The sequence below is a fragment of the Alnus glutinosa genome, chromosome 3 (assembly GCF_958979055.1).
Source record: "Alnus glutinosa chromosome 3, dhAlnGlut1.1, whole genome shotgun sequence".
In the NCBI taxonomy this organism is placed as follows: domain Eukaryota; kingdom Viridiplantae; phylum Streptophyta; class Magnoliopsida; order Fagales; family Betulaceae; genus Alnus; species Alnus glutinosa.
In genome coordinates this window covers 8,089,260-8,108,408 of record NC_084888.1, presented here as the reverse complement: position 1 = coordinate 8,108,408, position 19,149 = coordinate 8,089,260, and the positions used below count along the sequence as shown (strand labels likewise).

General features: G+C 35.3%; 1 protein-coding gene across 2 annotated transcripts; it reads right to left on the bottom strand.

Moving 5' to 3' along the window:
* Positions 1-1,609: 1,609 nt before the first annotated feature.
* Positions 1,610-3,672, bottom strand: LOC133864401 (dof zinc finger protein DOF2.5). Of its 2 annotated transcripts, none has more exons than XM_062300725.1 (2): positions 3,486-3,672; positions 1,610-2,751 (listed from the first exon to the last, which is right to left on the bottom strand). In XM_062300725.1, the coding sequence occupies exons 1-2, from the start codon at positions 3,510-3,512 to the stop codon at positions 1,996-1,998; spliced, it is 783 nt and encodes a 260-aa protein (XP_062156709.1). In that variant the 5' UTR covers positions 3,513-3,672; the 3' UTR covers positions 1,610-1,995. The 2 variants fall into 2 exon arrangements, with proteins under 2 accessions (XP_062156709.1, XP_062156711.1); XM_062300727.1 differs by lacking the exon at positions 3,486-3,672 and adding an exon at positions 3,183-3,468.
* Positions 3,673-19,149: the final 15,477 nt, after the last annotated feature.

Sequence of the window (19,149 nt, the reverse complement as noted above, 5' to 3'; positions counted from 1 at the left end):
ATTTCACTAATTTTTTATTTTTTATTTTTTATTTTTTTCTTTTAGAATAATAGCTATTCCAATCTGGAATTTAATCCTTGTACCAACCATACCTTTAGAGTTTGAATCCATATCATGGTTCAGAAAACACTTCCTTAAATGAACTCTATGTATTTATTTTTTTTTTAAGTAAAAAACTAATGCTAAGTATCACACTAGTAATTTATACAAAAGATATGATATTTGTACATCTCATTTTTAAATTTATCATTAGATTTATAGGACCCACATTTGGACGTCTTACAAATTCAATGATAGATCTAAAACTTAATTGTACGAAGATGTATATACAAATAATTTACAACTATCATTTCTCTATATACAAATACAAGATATGCAAGAGTTAACAATTCCTATTCGATACGAGGGGAATCATAGTTCTCAAGAATCTTGTCAAATGAACGATCAAATTTTCACAAATTCTAAAAAATTAATAATTCTCATATGAATTATTATGTGACGAATATCTTAAGATGTTGTAAAAGCATTATGGCTACTTTGACAAGCATATATTGCAGCACACTTTCAAGGTTTTCATCCAATCAACCCCAACACTTTATCAGTACTTACCGCTCATAAATTTTTTTTCCACCCAAGCATTAGAGTTTACCATCCCTCGTAATTATTATTCTCCGAATAATTTTACATGTATATCAAGTGTCCATAAAAAAATGAAGTAACAGCTTTTAAAATCATAATTTGATTAAAATCATCATTTGATCAAACACACGTCTAATAATAGTTTTAAAAACCACCTCATTTTTTTATAAACATTTGATAAACACTTAATATACATATAAAATTACTCTTATTCGCTTAGTAAAAATTGTGTTATTTTTACAAGCATTCTAGCTGGCACACATTCTGTCTTCTTTTTTTTTTTTTTTTTGTTTTTTTTTAATCAGCAAAACAAAAATTATTTTTTAATTTGGGAATGGATTGACTTTTTTTTTTCAGCACGCCTGCCAAGAGGAATGTGTGGTGGTCCCGGTAAGAGGTGTCGTAGCTAGCCTTTGTACGTATAATATATTGTGTTTATTGAAAGAAAATGACATGCAAGTGTAATAATGATTCTTCTAAAACTGAGTGGGTGTCAAAAAAAATATTAGGTTAGCTTTTGGTTGGGGCAGGTAAGGTGGTTTTCTAAGTACAATTTGCTTCTTAATTTCCACATTCAACTGTTACCATCAACTCTCTCCTACTAGCTACCGTCACTAATCCATGTTCTCAAGGTTTTTCTTCATGCCTGCTTTCATGGTTAATTGGAAAAAAAATCTCAGCTGCTATATATGAATAAGAAGGCGGAACTAACAGATCTAGTAGTAAATGCGAAAGAGTTTTTAAGAAATTTATTTGTATGGATAGATAGGTAAGCAGTTTAAAATTTGATTGCTATAGCTAAGATGACGGACCTGACGAATCTTGCAGTAAACATGAGACAGTCTTTATGAGGCTTATTTGTAGAGACAAATAGATAGGCAGCTCAAAATTTGTTTAGATCGATAAATAGACTTATATTAAGTACTCTCTTATATTTACTACTTAAATTATTATCGGACAACAAAATTACTAAAAGTTGGAAAGAGCACAAAGCCATCATATTCAATTCCAACTAAGCAAAAGCTTTTTTTGTTACAAACTCTCAATAGTCTTTAGAACCAATTCCTGAAAACATACAAAACTTCTGATACATGCACCTACTTCTGACGACAGAAGAATATATGAATACTGGCCATGTTTTCCACGGAAAGGGAAAAAGAACACAAGCCCTATATTCACCTTTTCTTCTATCCTCTAGAACCCCACCTCCTGTGACTGACTAGCTTCAAAGAGCGAATTGAAAAAGAAAAGGCAAAGAACCATATGTATTCTAACTGTTAGTTCTGGACAACCATAAACCAAGTAAACAAGACAAGAGAAGAAAAATCAGTTTCTTGCTCTCATTGTCCCTTTTATTTACCAATATCCTCCATTTAACATTGCACTCCAATATCCAGTTGAAGTACTCCCTTGTCCCTTACTCTGCTCAACTTCATTTGCGCTTGAAATCTGCTTCAATTCTCCAAGAGGAAACAAAAGCTTCCCACCATTCTCTTGAACCCCATACCTACTTCCCAGCCCATCAACAGAGAAACCTGCAGAGGCGGGTTTGAATTCTTGGAAAGGGTACCCTGATGAGTAGAGTGTATTTGAATCGAGCATTGGTGGTGGGATAAAAGAATTCAAACCCCTTGAAGCAATTCCAGTCCTCAGCACCAAATCTGAAAAAGGAGTAGAGTTTTGTTGATGATTGGTCCTGTTGTCTTCAGTTTTGGGCACTTCAAGATATTGGGGAACACCATGATACTTCTCTGTAGCTGGGAAAGCCAGATTAAGATCTTGGCCTTCCTTGGACTTAATGTTTTGAGAAGAAAAGTGTGAGAAGCTTGGTGGATTAAGATCAGGAATCTTTGATGATGTTGATGCTGCTGTAAATTTCTTGTTCTTTCTTGAACCTCCTCCAACAGGAACGTTCCTGAGAGAGCCGCCTTCAGTCCAATACCTTCTACAAGTCTTGCAAAAATATCTTGGTTGGGTGAGGCTGTAGTTGTTGTAGTAACAGAACTTTGTGTTGGTTGAGTTGCACCGCGGGCAATTCAAGTGCTCCTGAGGCCTTGCCCTTCTCTCTGGCATAGGCCTTGTGCCTTCCATGGGCTTCACCAGCCCTTCTTCCTGAAACCCTCATAGAAAAGGGAGAGATTGAGAGAGCAAGAGGACAACACTGCTATACGACTGCAACAAGCTCTTGATGATCTAAAAGTTTATTTCACTCTGATCATATCATTTCAATTATATGATAATCGTGTAGCAATCTACTAAATAGTATTACTCGTTATTTCGTACACAAATCTAGCCAAAAGGATCATTATAGAATAAATCCATAATTAAGTCAAGGATAGATCTAAAGAGCAAGATGGCATTCCAATAACAAAACAGAAGGATCAAGTAGTACTACTTAAGCACATAAATCTGCGAGTCCATTAATGACTGGTAACAAGAAGACAAGCAAAACAAAGTAGGCTTATCTTTTGGAGAATCAAATCCAAGGAAAACATGATAAAGGAAAAAAGAGTAAAAGAAGAAATAATAATAACAAAAAATACCTTTTCTCCCGTTCCTTTTACCAGTTATCACATGAGCGAAAAAGTGAGGAAAGAAAAAGTGTGATGCTTTCATGTTTAAAGAACAAATTAAAACGTTATCCTAAAGAAAGAAAGAAAGAAAGAAAAGGGGGGTTGCAGGTGGGCATGAACATCGTCCGGCAGAGAAGTCATGGATGAAATTAAACTATAAGTGGAACTGGATCTATGTTATCCTAAATTAAACAACCCTAACCGGCCAGAATAATGGCTGACAGTTGTTCTTAAAAAAAAGTACTAAAAGAAACGAAAAACAACTCCACCCACCTTTGGCCATTGAGCAGTGCCATCCATGAATTCAGAAGAAGAAAGCGGAAAGAAAAGCAACGGATGACTTCAGAGAGAGAGAGAATTCACCTCCTTTGTCTTCAGCTGCTCTTAGTTGAAGAAAGAATGTTTTAGATTGTTTGTATGCTGGCTTTATGTGATGGCTAGCTTTACTTTATGTATGATGAAACTTAAAGAAAGATGCGCTTGTTTTGACTACTCCTAGCTATGAATTGAAATACCACTGCATTATTAATGTTGTTTTATTTGGTATTCTTTTATGAGGGAATTTTTGTCTGATTTTGTCCATACTTGCTTCTTCTTTTTCTTTTTCTTTAATGTTGTTGGTGGAATAATGAGGGGGAGGTTTCTCTTTTTTGACCTGATGATGGTGAATGTCTCTTTTTTCTTTTCCTTGTTTTTTCCCCTGCTCATATATACACATACGTACCCTCTTTCAGTGTTTCTCTAAGGATCAGTCACGAGCAGGGTTAGATTTTGTTTGGACTATGATAAAGATAAGATTTTATTGGTTGAACTTGAACTTGAACTTGACACCCATTTGTAAATTTCTTGTCCGCTGCAACTTCCAGCGGAAATAATGAAAAATATGGAAAAATTTCACTTATAATTCTTGAACTTTCACTTCTTTTGAAATAAGGTATTTAAATTTTAAAATGTCACAATTTAGAATATTTATTTTTTGGAAAGTTTCAATCTCAATTTTCTGTTAAAATTTTCCGTTAAATCCTATCAAAATTCTCAAAATGCTCTTGTTTTTTTTTTAAAATAAAATAAAAATTCAAAGATTCATGCACGTATATTTTTGTAAATTTCGTCAAATTCTAACAAACACCTACATCTTATTTTTCTTGAAAAAAAAATGGATATTTTGAAAATTTTGACATGATTTAACGAAAAAATTTAACGAAAGACTGAGATTAAAACTTTTTAAAAAATAGATACTTTAAATTAAGACGTTTTAAAGTTTAAGTGTGTACCTTCTTTTAAAAAGAATGAAAATTCAATAGTTATAAGTGAAGTTTTTTTTTTGTTAACTTTTTCAACTCCTTTTTGCTTTGAGTTTTCAAAACAAAAGAAAACAAAAATATTAATAAAGTTGGTAGAGGAGGGGGGGGGAAAAAGAACAGATCGAGGGAGAAGCCGTGTGTTCAAATTTTTATAGAAAAAGAAAAACGAAAGTTGATGGAAGGAGAGGACGAGCAAGTGGAAAGCCGACAAGAAGCGACAAAAGAGGCGGAGGTGGAGTCCCACATAATGCGCCGGTGGGGCGGAAGATAAATCTTTGTGCTTGCTGTCCTTTTTACGATGGCGACACCTACGGGTTTGAATTCTTCGAATAATCCAAAGGAGCCTGAATCTCAGTGGCAATTTCGATCAGATATGGGTGCTTTTTTTTTTTCTTTTTTTTTTTGCTTTTTTTTCTCTCTCTCGTGGCCAGCTAGCTAGCTGCCCCCATCATCAAGAAGAATTAGCGTGTCATCGAATATCATATCTAAATCATTTTACTATTCCCCCGACAGTGGGGGTGCTAATTGAGAACTCATTGCTTAATTACTTGCAAATTACTACTAAATGCTTTAATTATTGAGTTTTCTTCTAACATCTAACAAAAAATTATACAAATGTTGAATATATATATATATATATATATATGTATAATCACAAACATTTTAGAAGAAACAATTTTCGCCATCATAAAATGAAATGATTTATTAGATACTCTCGGAGCACTAGGATATATATACCCACCTCATCATCCCTCCCTCCAAACTCGTGTCTTCATGTGTATAGCACAATAAATACATTTTTCTATTTTATTTATTCAATTTTTTCATACAAATTTCAACAGATTCTTTATTTTATTCTCTATTTTATTTGAGTATTATATTCAAAAAAAGAGCGAGAGAAAAAAAAAATATTAAAAAACTTGAATATTGTGCTAAGTGCGTATAGCAATTATTTATTACTATTCACATAGCAAAAAATATATTTTACCTACTTTAGAGCATCTCCAGCAATAATAATCAAAGTAGCTACTGAAAAAGTACAACTCTCTATTTTAGCTACTATTTTTTATATACTCTTTCCAACAGGTTATCTATTATACTCTTTATTTTCTTTAAATATTATTGTGTAAAAGATAATGTGAAAGAAAAAGGGAGAGAGAGAGAGTGTGAAAGAAGGAAAGGAAGAGAGATGAAATATTAAAAAATTGCTTGTAGTGTGAATAATAAATAATCTCTTTTGCCTATTTACTATTCACATTGGAAGGAAAAATTTTATTTTGCCTATTCTGCTAGAGACAAAAAATAGCTCACGAATCATTTGCCTATTTTGTTGGAGATGCTCTGTTAAAGAAGAAAAATAACTCATAATAACTAAATATAGCTATTACGAACCTTTTTTCTACTCTACTGAAAATGCTATAATGCAACGTACGTTGCTTGTTTCTTAAACAATCACCTTTTCAAGAGAGAGAAAGCCAATTTAGATTACAAATGTATTAATTATATGCTCGTGTGAAAAATCTTGAATCGAATTTTAAGATTGTTACTATTTAATTACCTTTTCCACTTTTTTTTGTCCCGTTCTCACTCCTTTCGACCAACGAAAAGGAAAAAGATTCTTTTTCTACAATAGGAGATGCTCTTCTGGTGATCCTAGCTTGCTGTGAATCAGCCTCAAGCTTTTTCTTCTTGGCATTTTACTCCCTATATTTTGGATATTAGTTTAGAGAGCTCTTTCTCTTTAAAAGCTAGAATATATGTTTTGAAAATTTCTAGATGTGCCAATTTTCGTGCACATGTTTTAGCTAAATAGGCTGCTACGTACCCACCTTGTGTTTGGTAGCATTCCATAAGTTCTCTCATTCTCTCTTCCATCAAGATCAAAAACAAGAAAAATCATCCCTCGTAACATTTTCCTTATTCAATTAGAATAAATAAATATATATATTATGAAAATAGAGAAAGAACATATTTGACATAAACTTTTTTATACCGTCTTGCTTGATTTTGAAAGTGTTCTATCACATCATCGTGAATAAGCTTTCTACTTTAATGCATCTTTAATTTGATAATAAAAAAACATGCACTTTTTAGGAGACAAGAGAACGCCATTAATTAACTTACTCTCTAAGCCGAGAGAGAGAGAGAGAGACAGAGAGTCGTCTCTCTTGGTGGGTGAAAGTTAATCTAGTTGATAATGTGATGGGTGATGGGTGAGTCTCAAACGTGAAAAGCATGGAGCCGGCTCTACAAAGGTCGGTAGCCTACCTCCATTAATGTTCATATTGGAGTAGACGTGGGTTGGACTCCTTCAGCTTCTACTGAGCGAAAGAAATTATATACTTTGAAGTTTTTTGAATCGATTTGGTAAGATATATATATATATATATATATATAATGAATAACTAGGAATTGCATTTTTAAAAAATTGCGATTTGAATGTATAGAAAATTCGTTTCTTCAAATCGTAGGCATAAATTTATTTTTTTTTTTTTAAGAAAAAAACACACAATTTTAAAGGTTGAATTGCGATTTTAAAGACCAAACTGTAATTTTGCAAAATGCTTAATTACGCTTTTAAATCGCAAATCCAAATGGACTCTAAGAAAGATTTGAATTTAAACTATTCATGTATCAAATATAACAACTAATCTAAGATTTGAATAAGTGGTAGAGTTAGGATTTTGGTTCACAGTGATCAAGATTAAAAAATATAATTCAACAAAAATTGATTAAAGATAGTAAAAAATAAAATTAACAAAATAAATAATACAACAAAATTTAATTATTTTTTAAACCATATCAATGTAACTTACAGTTTATTTTGTCACACATGACGTTAATTTTTTCAGTTTTCCTAAACAATTTTCCATATTTTGAAATCGTTGTATGGTTCCAAACTGTTTTGTTGGAAAAGTATGGTTAATTGGTTGACAAAGTTCTTTTTGTAGATATGCTAGCTAATTTGATTTGGTCTCTATTATTATGATGATAATCATAATTTTTTTCCTTAAGTAAGTATCTACTGGCAAATTTGCTAAATCTACATTAACACGAGCTCGTTTAGAATTTGATTGAAGCTCAATTGAATTATTGTTCTCCATAATCTCACCTGCAAAACAAAAAAGGGGTCATCAGTAAAGCTCGGATTATGAGCCCGAAGACACTTCAATTCTCAAGCCAATGTCTTGACATGAGGGGAGAAAATTCAGAGAGGAAAAGAGAGAGAGCTCCCATGAAGGGAGGTCTCATGTGATAGGCCTTATTTTGGGTTTTCTTGCGCCTTGGTAAAAGTGGTCTTTTTAAATCACCCAGGTCTTGGGTTTGGTCCGTACGTACTAGACTTATTATGTATGTATCAATAGTTGGTCGGTTTAAAGCTAGTAGAATTGATAGAAGTGATTTTTGGAAGAAGCTTTGGGCTAATAAAGTTCCAAATTCTGTAAAGTTTTTTTCTGTAGAGAGCATGCCATAACTTACTTCCTACTAAACAAAATTTATTTAGGAGAGGTGTGGTTGAGGATAGTTGGTGTCCTTGCTGTAAAATCAAGGAAGAAACTACCATCCATGCTTTGTGAAGCTGTCCTAGTGCACAAGATGTGTGGGGTTGTGACCCTATTTTATTTCAAAAATGTCCAACAAATATTGCAGATTTGGTGGATTTGTTGGTTCTACTCTTAAACAGACTGGATAAAGGTTTGACTTGTTTGATGACAATTTTGGCTTACCGTATATGGCGTAGAAGGAAAATGGTGGTTTTTTAGGATACTTTTTTACCTCCTTCTATGGTCTATTCAAAAGCCTCTAAGGCTTTTGATGAATTTCTGCTTTGTTCCTGACAAGAGAAGGATGTTGTGGTCTTAAATGGTGAAAACTCTACTAGTAGCAAATCTTGGAAGGCCCCTGGTATGAGATTTTTTAAGGTTAATTGGGATGCATCTCTTAATAGAATGACTGATTTCATTGGATTGGAGTGTGTTATTAGAAATTTTAAGGGTCAGGTTCTGGGTGTGAAATGCAGTGCGTGTAAGGTGGAAGTGGATCCTACTTTGGCGGAGGCTATAGCGGCTCTTCATGTTATTCTTTTTTGTAAGGAAGCAGGCTTTAGAAATATCATTTTTTAAGGTAATGCTTTACGGGTGATCCAAGAGATAAATGATCATCGTTCTCTTCATGCACGTATTGGTCACTTTGTGGATGCTGAAGTGCTTTTCTTCTTGTTCTTGGGCTCATTGCTACAAAGAATCTAATTGTGTTGCCCATGTGATTGCTAAGGATGCTTCTTCTAAGTGCTTCTCTAGGACTTGGTTAGAGAAGATGCCTTTATTCATATATGATGTTGTTTGTAGAGACCTTGCTATCTCTAGACTATAATTTGGTCATCTTTTATTGGAATAGATTTGATATGCGTTGAAAAAGAAAAAAAAAAAAAACTAGTCCTTGTTCGTACTCTCTTCAGTTTGAGCTATGAACTTGTCTTCCTTTGAGTTTATTTGTTAAGACAGTTTTTGGTACAGTGACCATAAGTTTTGATAAAGTCATTCTTTTATTCTTGTAAAACAATGAATATCAACAAATGTTCATTGAGGTGCCAACCGGTCCCACTCCGATGCTTAAGTCAGTCTTTGGAGATAAAACTGTTAAATCTTATAATAAAAATAAATCATCTGAAAAATACATAGTGGCGTGTACCTATTTATAGGTGGGACTTCAACTGTTTAATCCAGATAAAGTGGGAACTAATTCCCTTCTTCTCGGACTCCTAGGATCCAAGCAGTCCGAATATCTCGGGATTTGACGTTCTCGAGATATTTCTGGCTTCTTGTGAATTTCATGGTGGGCCTTAGCCTTTACTTCTTGATGGGCCTTAGCCCTAATCTTCTAATGTAGCTTGATGGATTAATATAAGTAAATGAGCTTGTATGAATTAAATAAGCCAATTTACTAATTGTTGGAAATATTTCCCGACAAAGTTCATGAATCAAATTGGATATTTACTCTTAGTTACATCAAATTCAATAGGTTGGAATAAACATCTAAAGTATTTAAATACTTCGATTTTATGTGATGACTGATGATGGTCTGCTTAATTGTTTGTATTATTTTAAAATGTTCAATTATATATATTAGGATTTCTCTATTGGTGTTTTTTTATAATGTTTTGTCATAGTCAATGTATATTTGGACTACATGTTGGCACTTAACTTGTAGCACTTGTTAATGATTAAGTTGCTGCCCATGTGTACTTGTTCATGACCATGTGGTTGTTATTCTAGTCTTGCATTCTAACCTTAGTCACATGAGTTTAGACCTAAGCTATGGCTGCAATGCTATGTTCATAGTACTAATACTTCTAAAGGCAAAAGATTAGTAATAAATTAAACACAAGTTAATTATATATATACACTAGCTGGAAGGCTAGTATATAATTCATGGAGATTATTTGGACAATATGGTAGGAAGTTCCAAAGCCAAGAATATATATACAGTTCCAAAAAATTTCACCAACGTATCAACAATTTGAATTAGGAATCGATACAACAGTACTAGTCTCCATCAGTTGTACTCTTTCACTACGATTTAATATACAAAAGCATTAATACAACAGAAGAAGAAGAAGAAGAAGAAAGAAAAGAAAAGAAAAGAAGAAGCCCTTAATTAATACGCTAGCCTTGTACTCTTTTAAAAAACTAAACGCATGCCTAGGGCCTAGGGGCACCCCATGAGACTCAACTGAATCTGGCCCAGCCCATACCTTTTAATAAGAAGTCTTAATAAGTTAAAATTACAAAAAAAAAAGCATCAAGTTGACAAGTTGGACGCAATTGTGAGGATGGCCGAGTGATGTACGGCGTCAGACTCAAAGTTCTGGTCGTCACCATTTTTGGGAACAGATAATTTTTTTTTTTTTTTTTTTATTCGAATATGAGAAAAGGGTTACAAGGATCAAACTACTAATAAACATAACCACGAAAAGACAGCAAAGACACCAGCCGTAAACAGTAGGCAATGGTGTTATCTATGCATGATTCTAGAAAAATTATAAACAAGTTGGGTCTTTTCTGAGACTACACAAGGCGATTTTATATGGCAAAATGGCTCAAAGTAGAGCCACAACCAGTAAAGGCAACAACCATCAGGAAATGGTTGTTGTTAAAGAAATACTGCCAAAGACCGGAGATGGTCCATTGAAGAATAACGAAACCCGATTACAAAAGTCTCCACCGAGAGATCAGACATCGAACGAGCTTTGAGACGGTAACCCAAACCACAAAACAAAAACAACAAAACACCAACAAAAGTGCAGAAAAACACCATAAATACAACACACAAAAAAAAAAAAAACCAAAAAACAAAAAGGGTTAAATACAAAATTGTCCCCTGTGATTTTCAAACTTTATTTTTGACGTCCTGAGTTTTAATTTTTATTATAGGTTGTACTTGTGGTATGGAAAAATATGAAAATTATACCTCCGTCCATTTTTCCATTCAAAACTGACGGAAATCTACGTCAACACCACGTGGCACCATTCAAAATGCGACACATGACCATACTATTTTTTAAAATTTTTTTAAAAAAAAATTTTAAGCCTCTAAAAAAAAAAAAAAATGTAGGGGTGGCCGACCACCCCCATGGCCTATAGGGGTGGTTCAGCCACCCCCAGACCGGGGCCGAACTACCCCTGTGATCTTTGGGGGTGGACGAACCACCCCCATAAGCCACGGGGGTAGTTCGGCCACCCCCAGATCGCCCGGTTTGGGGGTGGCCGAACCACCCTCGTGGCCTATGGGGGTGGTTTGGCCACCCCCAAGGCAAAAATGATTTTTTTTTTTTTTTTTTTTTTTTGACTTTCCCATTTGGTCCTTGAGGGTTGTTGGACACCCCCATGTGGCCCAAAAAGCCAACCCTACAATTTTTATTTCTTTTTTAATTTCATTTTTTTAAAAAAAAAATAGTGTGGCTATGTATCGCATTTTGAATGGTGCCACGTGGCATTGACGTGGATTTTTGTCGGTTTTAGATGGAAAAATAGACCGAAATACGATTTCTATCTTTTCACATACCACAGGTATCACTTATGATAAAAATTAAAACTCATGGGGCAAAAAATAAAGTTTGCAAACCATAGGGGTGTGTAAGGTATTTAACCCAAACAAAAAACAACAACGGCAATGGCGAAAGAGAACCACACACAAGCAAGTAAGACCGACGCGTCAGCGGCTGGCAAGGAGGGCAAGAGCTGGGGCAAAGAGAATCACGACAACGAGGGTCAGCAGACCAATGGTGGAGGCGGAGCTACAGCAGTGTTTTTTGAAGAAAACAGAGATAACTAAAGAAAAAAAAACTAGAGAAAACACAGAAAGGGAGAGCAAACAGCGAACAAAAAGGGGAAGGGAGGAGGTACTAAGTGGAAGGCTCTTGAACTCTAGTGTTTTTGCCACAGTAAGTACATGTGCTACTAAGTCTACATAACTATATATATAAGGTTTGCCTCCTTTGTCTACCATACCTCATAAGGATTTTTTGCAATCAATAGCCGTCGATGGAGAATAGTTGACCAAATAGCAAACAATATTGATCACCTCAACCTAAAAATCTTAGACAACCCGACATTTGAAAGCATGCAACACGCCTTTTCAAAAGGGCCATATTCATTCGTTTAGCAACCCCATTATGCTATGGAGTTTGATTAGCTGTAAGGTGTTTAGCAATGCCTTCATCTTTGCAGAATTTCTTAAAGTCACCACTACAAAATTCCATGCCGTTGTCTGTTTTAAGTCGCTTAATTTTCTTCTCAGACTGATTTTCAATTAATGCACTCCATTGCTTGAAAATCATGAATACATTACTTTTTTTCTTCAGAAAATACACCCAGACTTTTCTCAAATAATTGTCAATAAATGTCAGAAAATACTAAGCACCACCCTTTGATGGAACCTAAAAGGGCCCTCAAAGATTTGAATTGACATAGTCCACAGTACCACTAATTCAATGAATACATGTATTGAACTTGACTCTACATTACTTCCCCAAATACACAATGCTCCCAAAAGTCTAGCGATCTTGTTTTCTGAGTATAAAGCAAACTTCGTTTGCTCAGGATTCTCATACCTAGATTTTTCTTTAAATATGGTCACTCATCTCTTTCTTTGAAAAAAACTCGACCTCGAGTTTTGTAACGAAAAAGAAATATAGCTGTTTAAAGATCCTTCTTGTCAAACCAAAGAAAATGCACAAACACAATAGAGAAACCGAGTCAACAATCTTCTTATTGTGAACACAACAAAATCACACCATTGCGGACAGGTTGTTCTATTGGCGAAAAATCAAATCTCGCAATTGTTGTTAGAAAACAATCGCAGTGGCATATGTCGAGCATCTGTCAAAGTTCTAATAATTCTGTCATGCATCCTTATTCTGATTGCACCAATAGTTGCAATCTTCCAGGCAAACATCGTTCTCATCAAGACTAACCACCATTGACTGACTCATAGGTAGTAAACCAATTCTTTTTAGAGGACATATGAAATGTAATGCAATATCAAGGATCAACGTGCCGTTAAAACGGCCATCATAAAAGGTAATTGCAAGGACAAGTTCTAAACCTTTAGATTTTTCTTTGACAATACCAGTCAAAAGAGAAACTTGACTGGTCACATTTCTCTTTATTTTCAACTTAAGACACTCGGATTTGTAATGCCCATACTTTTTGCAATAATATCACTTAACTTTTTTCTTCGACTTGAACTGCGATCGGCCTCTTAATTTTACTTTACATGAGTCCCTCTCACTGGATCGACCTATAAAATTAGAGGAATTTTTCGAACAACCCTTAACAAATAAACCATTTGCCTTATTATCACTACCTTTCAAATTCAATGATCTTGTCCTCAACTCCATAAAATTCAAAGCAAACTTAACATCCGCTAAGGAGATAGTATCTCTACACTACGTACAACATTTAATTAATGAAATTATGAAAGAAATGAGGTAGTAAGACAACAAAATCAAGGCTCGATCCTCACCATCGACTTTAATATTAATATTTTTCAAATTCAAAATTATTCTATTAAAGTCACCAAGATGATCACAAAGAGGCATACCTTCCTTCATCTTGGGAGTATATAACCGTTGCTTCAAATACATACAGTTAGTGAGGAACTTCTTCATGTACAAGCTCTCTAGCTTTTTCTAAACGCCAAAGGCAATTTTTTCATTGACAACTTCCATCAAAACTAAAGCTAAAAGAGACAACAAAATTTTACTGTAGAATTTTTCTTCAAGTTCCACAATTTCTCCTTTTGATGATGTTGATGACACCTTACCATCTAAAATCTTAGCCATGCATGCCTTGTTGTCACAACAAAGCCTGCATTTTGATGTGCCAAAGGCTGAAACTATTATTACCATCAAAATTTTCTATTTTGAATTTTGCAATAGCCACTTTGCAAAATAAAAACCCGATTGAGAGCTTTAATACCAATTTGTTGTGACAAAATATTTTAGGATCCCAAAGAAGCAAAAAAAGGCAAAATAAAAATAACTCAATCACACATGATACTGAGATTTAATGTGATTCAACCTAACATGCCTACATTTACAGGCGGAAACAACTGTGAAGAAATTCACCATCAAAAAATGGAATGCAAAGAGTAGTAGGGAGAAACACTTAAAACCTGAAGGCTCAATACACTCAAATCACAGTCTCACACAATAAATAATTAATGACAAAAGAGAAAACACTTCTTTAATTAAATTCTCTATGCCGTCTGGCGTTACAAACATGCATGAGAAAAACTAATAAGGAGATTGCACAATTCATGTTGTCACCCACTGTCTCGCGCTAATCAAGTTACTAGTCCACTGGACCCATCAACTTGATTATTCAAGTCATCGTAACCAATTGGTAAGTACTAAAGCAATTCGAAGTTGCTTGATGATTTTAAAAAGGCTTTGTAACCTAGCTAGCTAGGTGGAAAGAAAGGAGAGGAAAAGGGAAAACTACTACTGCCTAGATATGGAGATCGAGCTCCGATCCACTGTAGGTGAGTTTGCTAACATCAATTGAGATGTTGTCGTGGATATATAAGCTGAATAACAAAATAGGCATATGCATAATTGTTAGAAACCATGAGGGAGAGGTACGTACTCTTGGGGCCTATGATGGCTTCCAAACCTTATTTCACTAATCCTGTAGTTGATGAGGTGGTGGCAGCAGCATTGACAATTGTGATTTTTAGCAAAAATGTGAGACTACATAAGGACGTTGTTTTGGATAGTGATGATGCTCTTTTTTTATTCTTTTTTTTTTTTAACGGGATAATCATCATAAAAATCAATTCTCAAACAGTACAAAAATTGATCCCAAATAGATAGGATCTAGGGACAAGAACATTCCCTAATAACAATACTTCTAACACTTAAAGGCAGCTCCTCCAACCAGCAATGATCCACATAATTATTAGAGGCTTCCTTAGCTAAATTGTGGGCTGCAGAATTACACTCTCTCGGGATAAAAGAAATGCTCTTCAAATTGAACATTAATTCACTAAGAATGAATGGCATGGATTGAAGTAGATATAGTCAACTCATGATCACTAATGTTGAAGTACTTATTCCGATTAGTTTGCAAGCAAATTATGTTAGGAGGAAATCAAGCGAAACTGCTGCTCATAGGCTGACTAATTAAGGAAGCTTTGTGTCACGTAAAAGAACAAGTTTTGATGGAAGAAGCTCCCATCTATATTCAACATATTAATTGTATTTGCGGATCAATTAGCTAGCGCTTCATCGTCCTCATTAATGAAAGTAATGATAGAATGATACTTTTAGTGACTATGCATGCATTTACGTTAACATATTTACACCTACCTATATATACACTACAAAAAACCTTACGTTTAGCTACGTGGCTACAACACCTTATACTGTAGCCACGTGGCTATTTCTCTACGTGGTATTTACCCTCATTGTGATTTCACCTTGTGGGTAATTCACCACTTAGCGAAATGTTTTACGTAGGTAATTAGCCACATGGATTTTTACACGTCGCCAATTAGCCACACACTTTATTGGCCACGTGGTAAATAAACAACGTGAGTAATTTATTAAAATTTTTCTATTTTTTTTTTACAAATTAAAATTTTAGCCACGTGGGTTGTTTGCCATGTGGCCTAACCCACGTCTCTATTTACTTATATAGATTAAAAAAATTAATTAAAAAATTGGTGTGGACGCGCGCGAAAATATTGAGATTTCAAATTTGACTATGCAATTAATTTTTTCAATTTTTGTTTTCTTCCTAAAAGGCTGCCTCACATTTAATGCTATCTCTCTCTCCTCTCTTCACACATTCTTCTCCCCTAGCCTGAATCAAAAAGGAAAAATCCCCAAAACTCTCTTCTCTCTCGTCGATCTCTCTGATATTCCGTCTCACTCTCACTCTCTTCTCTCTCTCGTCGACCACTCACCCCCACCAGCCCGGCCGCAAGCCACCACTCGGGGAGATCGGCCGATTCAAAGAAATACAGATCGAGATCGAGAGAGGGAGGAGATCCGGCCGACTCACTCTCGCTGGCCGCCAATCTCCATCGACCACAAGTACTCTATCTCTCTCACTCTCTCTCTCTTGTGCTGATCTCTCTCTCTCTCTTATCCCTTGATGTTTCGGTGATGCAGGGATCGGAGGACCGGCCGAATTTTGAATCTGATTTTGGGTTTTTGTTGTTTTGGTTTGATGGCCAGGTTTGAATCCGAGGACTGGGCGATTTCGGCCAATTGGGTTTTTGTTGTTTTGGTTTTTTGAATCTAATGTGATTAGGTTTTTCCCTTTTTAATCTTGTTAGTATTTTATATTGGCAACATTCTGATTGACAAAAACACTTTATGTAAAAGTTGCTTTTTAACAAGATTATCGGTTCTATTCAGAGTCTTCAAGTAATATGGACAGTGTCTCATTTCATGCCATGTGTATGGTCACAAGTTTCTAAGAAGATGTCCAAGAAGATTCCATGCAATTTTCAAGTTAGAACAACTTGTTCCTGTGCAACAGTCCCGACGGGCCTTTGAAGGCATCCGAACGCCCCACAGTGTCTAGAAGCTTCAGCATTGAAGACGTTCGGACGTCAGAGCAACACACGTCCGGACGATAGGTCAAGCCTCTCCAATTTCTACATTGAGTTGGATTTCAGCAGTCGACACTGTTTGGGAAGTTTCTGTAAGACGTTCGGACGACGTGGCAACTCGTCCAGACGCTGTCCAGCTTTTTAGATTATTTTGGACTTCCGTTCGAATGCGGAAAGGAGATATAGCGAAGACCGTCCGGACGTATACCTGTTATGAAAAGATTTGCGCTATTCTGGAAGGCGGTCGTAGAAGACCGTCCGAATGAGGCTAACTTCCGTCCAGACGCTCGATAGCCAGTGTTTGAATTTAAGCAGATTTAGGTTTTCTGTTAGCCTATAAATAGAGGGCTATAGGCTTGTAAATTGTATGAATTCTGTAGCGAATTCCATAGTGCATAGAGAGGGTGTTTAGGGAGAATCAAAGATCCGCTAGCTCTCTAGTCGTTGTCGGTGTGTGCTCAACAGTTCGTGTGAAGTCTATCTTAAGGGTCGGCCCTAAGGTAAAGGAATCCATCAAAGACCCCTTCAAGTAGAAGACTTGGTTGGGAAGCGTTCACGATGGGCTTCGTGTTATAGTTAAAGGTATGACTACTATAATAGGTTTTGTGAGTACGAGTGCTTTGTAACTTGCTTTGTTTTTGGATAGTGGAGTTCCTGGGTTTGGCTGCCCCGGAATGGTTTTTCTCTTCACAGAGTTTCCACTTCGTCAACAAATATCATGTCTTCTTTAAGTTCCGCATTTAAGATATTTCTTTGCACATAAACACACACTTGGTTCTTTTAAAAGTCATTATTTTAATTTTCAATTGGTATCAAAGCGAGATTCACTTGTGTTTGGATTTATTTCTTAAGTGTGATCTATGACTTCTTTTAACATAAATCTTCATGAGTTCTTAGAAGATGATTTTTATTATTTCTCCAAAGATACCATTTTGATAGGTAAACTCTTTAAGAAATCCAATAAAGGACTCAAAAAGATTAAGTAAGAAAAATAGTCTTTGATTTTATAATTATCTGAATCACATGTTCTGATTGACTCTTTGAAATCTGAGAATACCTTGCTTTTTGATACTGTTGATGCATTAGAAAATAAATTAAAAGAATCAGTGAATCTCTTGAAAAAAATTCTCTAGTAATAATTTGAAAAGCATGCTTTGTATTCATACAGATATTTCTAACAAGCCTGATTCAATAGTTAATGATTTAAGTACTTCTATTTCACATGCTTCTGATTCTGGAGTAGATTCTATTGATATTAAGCCTGTTATAGAAGATACAGCTTGTTTAGATAATTCTTGCTTAACTAATCATGTGATGCCTAACTCCAAGGAATCAAGAATACAAGGTAAGTTTATTCCTAAGTGTCATCATTGTGGGAAGATTTGTCATATTATGCCAAATTGTTATTTGTTGAAATCCCACAGGCCTTGGATTAAGCAGGATGCTCTGAGGAAAAGTGAAGTTGAAGATTCTTTCTCATCAAAATATGTCACTCTGCATAGGAGACATATAAAAGGTAAGGGCAATATTGTTTGTAAGAATGCTAACTATATTTCTACAGAGAAAGTCAAGCAGCATTCCAACAAAAGAAGTCTGCCCACCTGTCATCACTGCGGCATCACCGATCACATTCGACCCAAATGTCCACAGCTCCAAGCTCAAAAGAAGAAGGCTAAGAGGAAGTTGCCTACTAAGACCACATCAAGTACTCTACCTTCGGCGGGACATCAGGTTCCATGGCATCAACGGCAACAACATCGGTCTATTCCGAAGAACACATCAAGGCACTACAATAAAAGGCCGCAAAAGCCTGATAGCAACCATGCCTATGAAGGGTTGCTGAGCTTATTACAAGGGAAGCTGAAGAGAATGGACAGTATGAGCAATACCCAATCACATCTACCATGGGTACACCAGGGTTGGGTCAGAAAGGATGAGACCATTTCACCCCTTGAGGGGGAGTGAACTCACCTAGTATAGGTGTAGTCTCACCATGCCTAGGATTTTGGCTCCTAAATCCTAGTGCATACCAGGTATGTTTGCATTACATTGATTGGGGGGGGAGAGAAAGTTGCAGATATTTATTCTTGTATTTAGCTTTTCAGATATCATATGTATTTTTACCTGATGTTTCAGTTCTTAGTGCATTACTCGTTTTGCTTTTATATAATTGAGAGTTTTTGTTTGATATCTGCAAAGTTTATCTGCTGCATCTATTTGATAGATAGTTACTTTCCTCATGCGATGAAAATGTGTACTATCTAAGGCTTCCCAAAGGTACATTTTTTCTCTCTGACTTAGCTTCTGGAAATTCTAATGAGAGAGATTTTTTTTTTTTTTTGCTAAGATGGTCAAATTGACTAGCTCGCTAGTTGAACCTAGAACCCATAAATTCTGACATTCTTTCTAGGTCGTTGCAGCACCAAGTGATAAAAAGCATTCAAAATTGAATAAATATGGATAAATAAAAAGATTCACTACTTTTGTGTTATAAATCTGTTCTTGAA

Excerpts from the sequence above, each read along its gene's own strand:
- LOC133864401 (XM_062300725.1), bottom strand. The coding sequence starts at position 3,512 with ATGGATGGCACTGCTCAATGGCCAAAG. Across the intron at positions 2,752-3,485 it reads GCACTGCTCAATGGCCAAAG|GAAGAAGGGCTGGTGAAGCC; the intron begins GTGGGTGGAGTT and ends TGAGGGTTTCAG.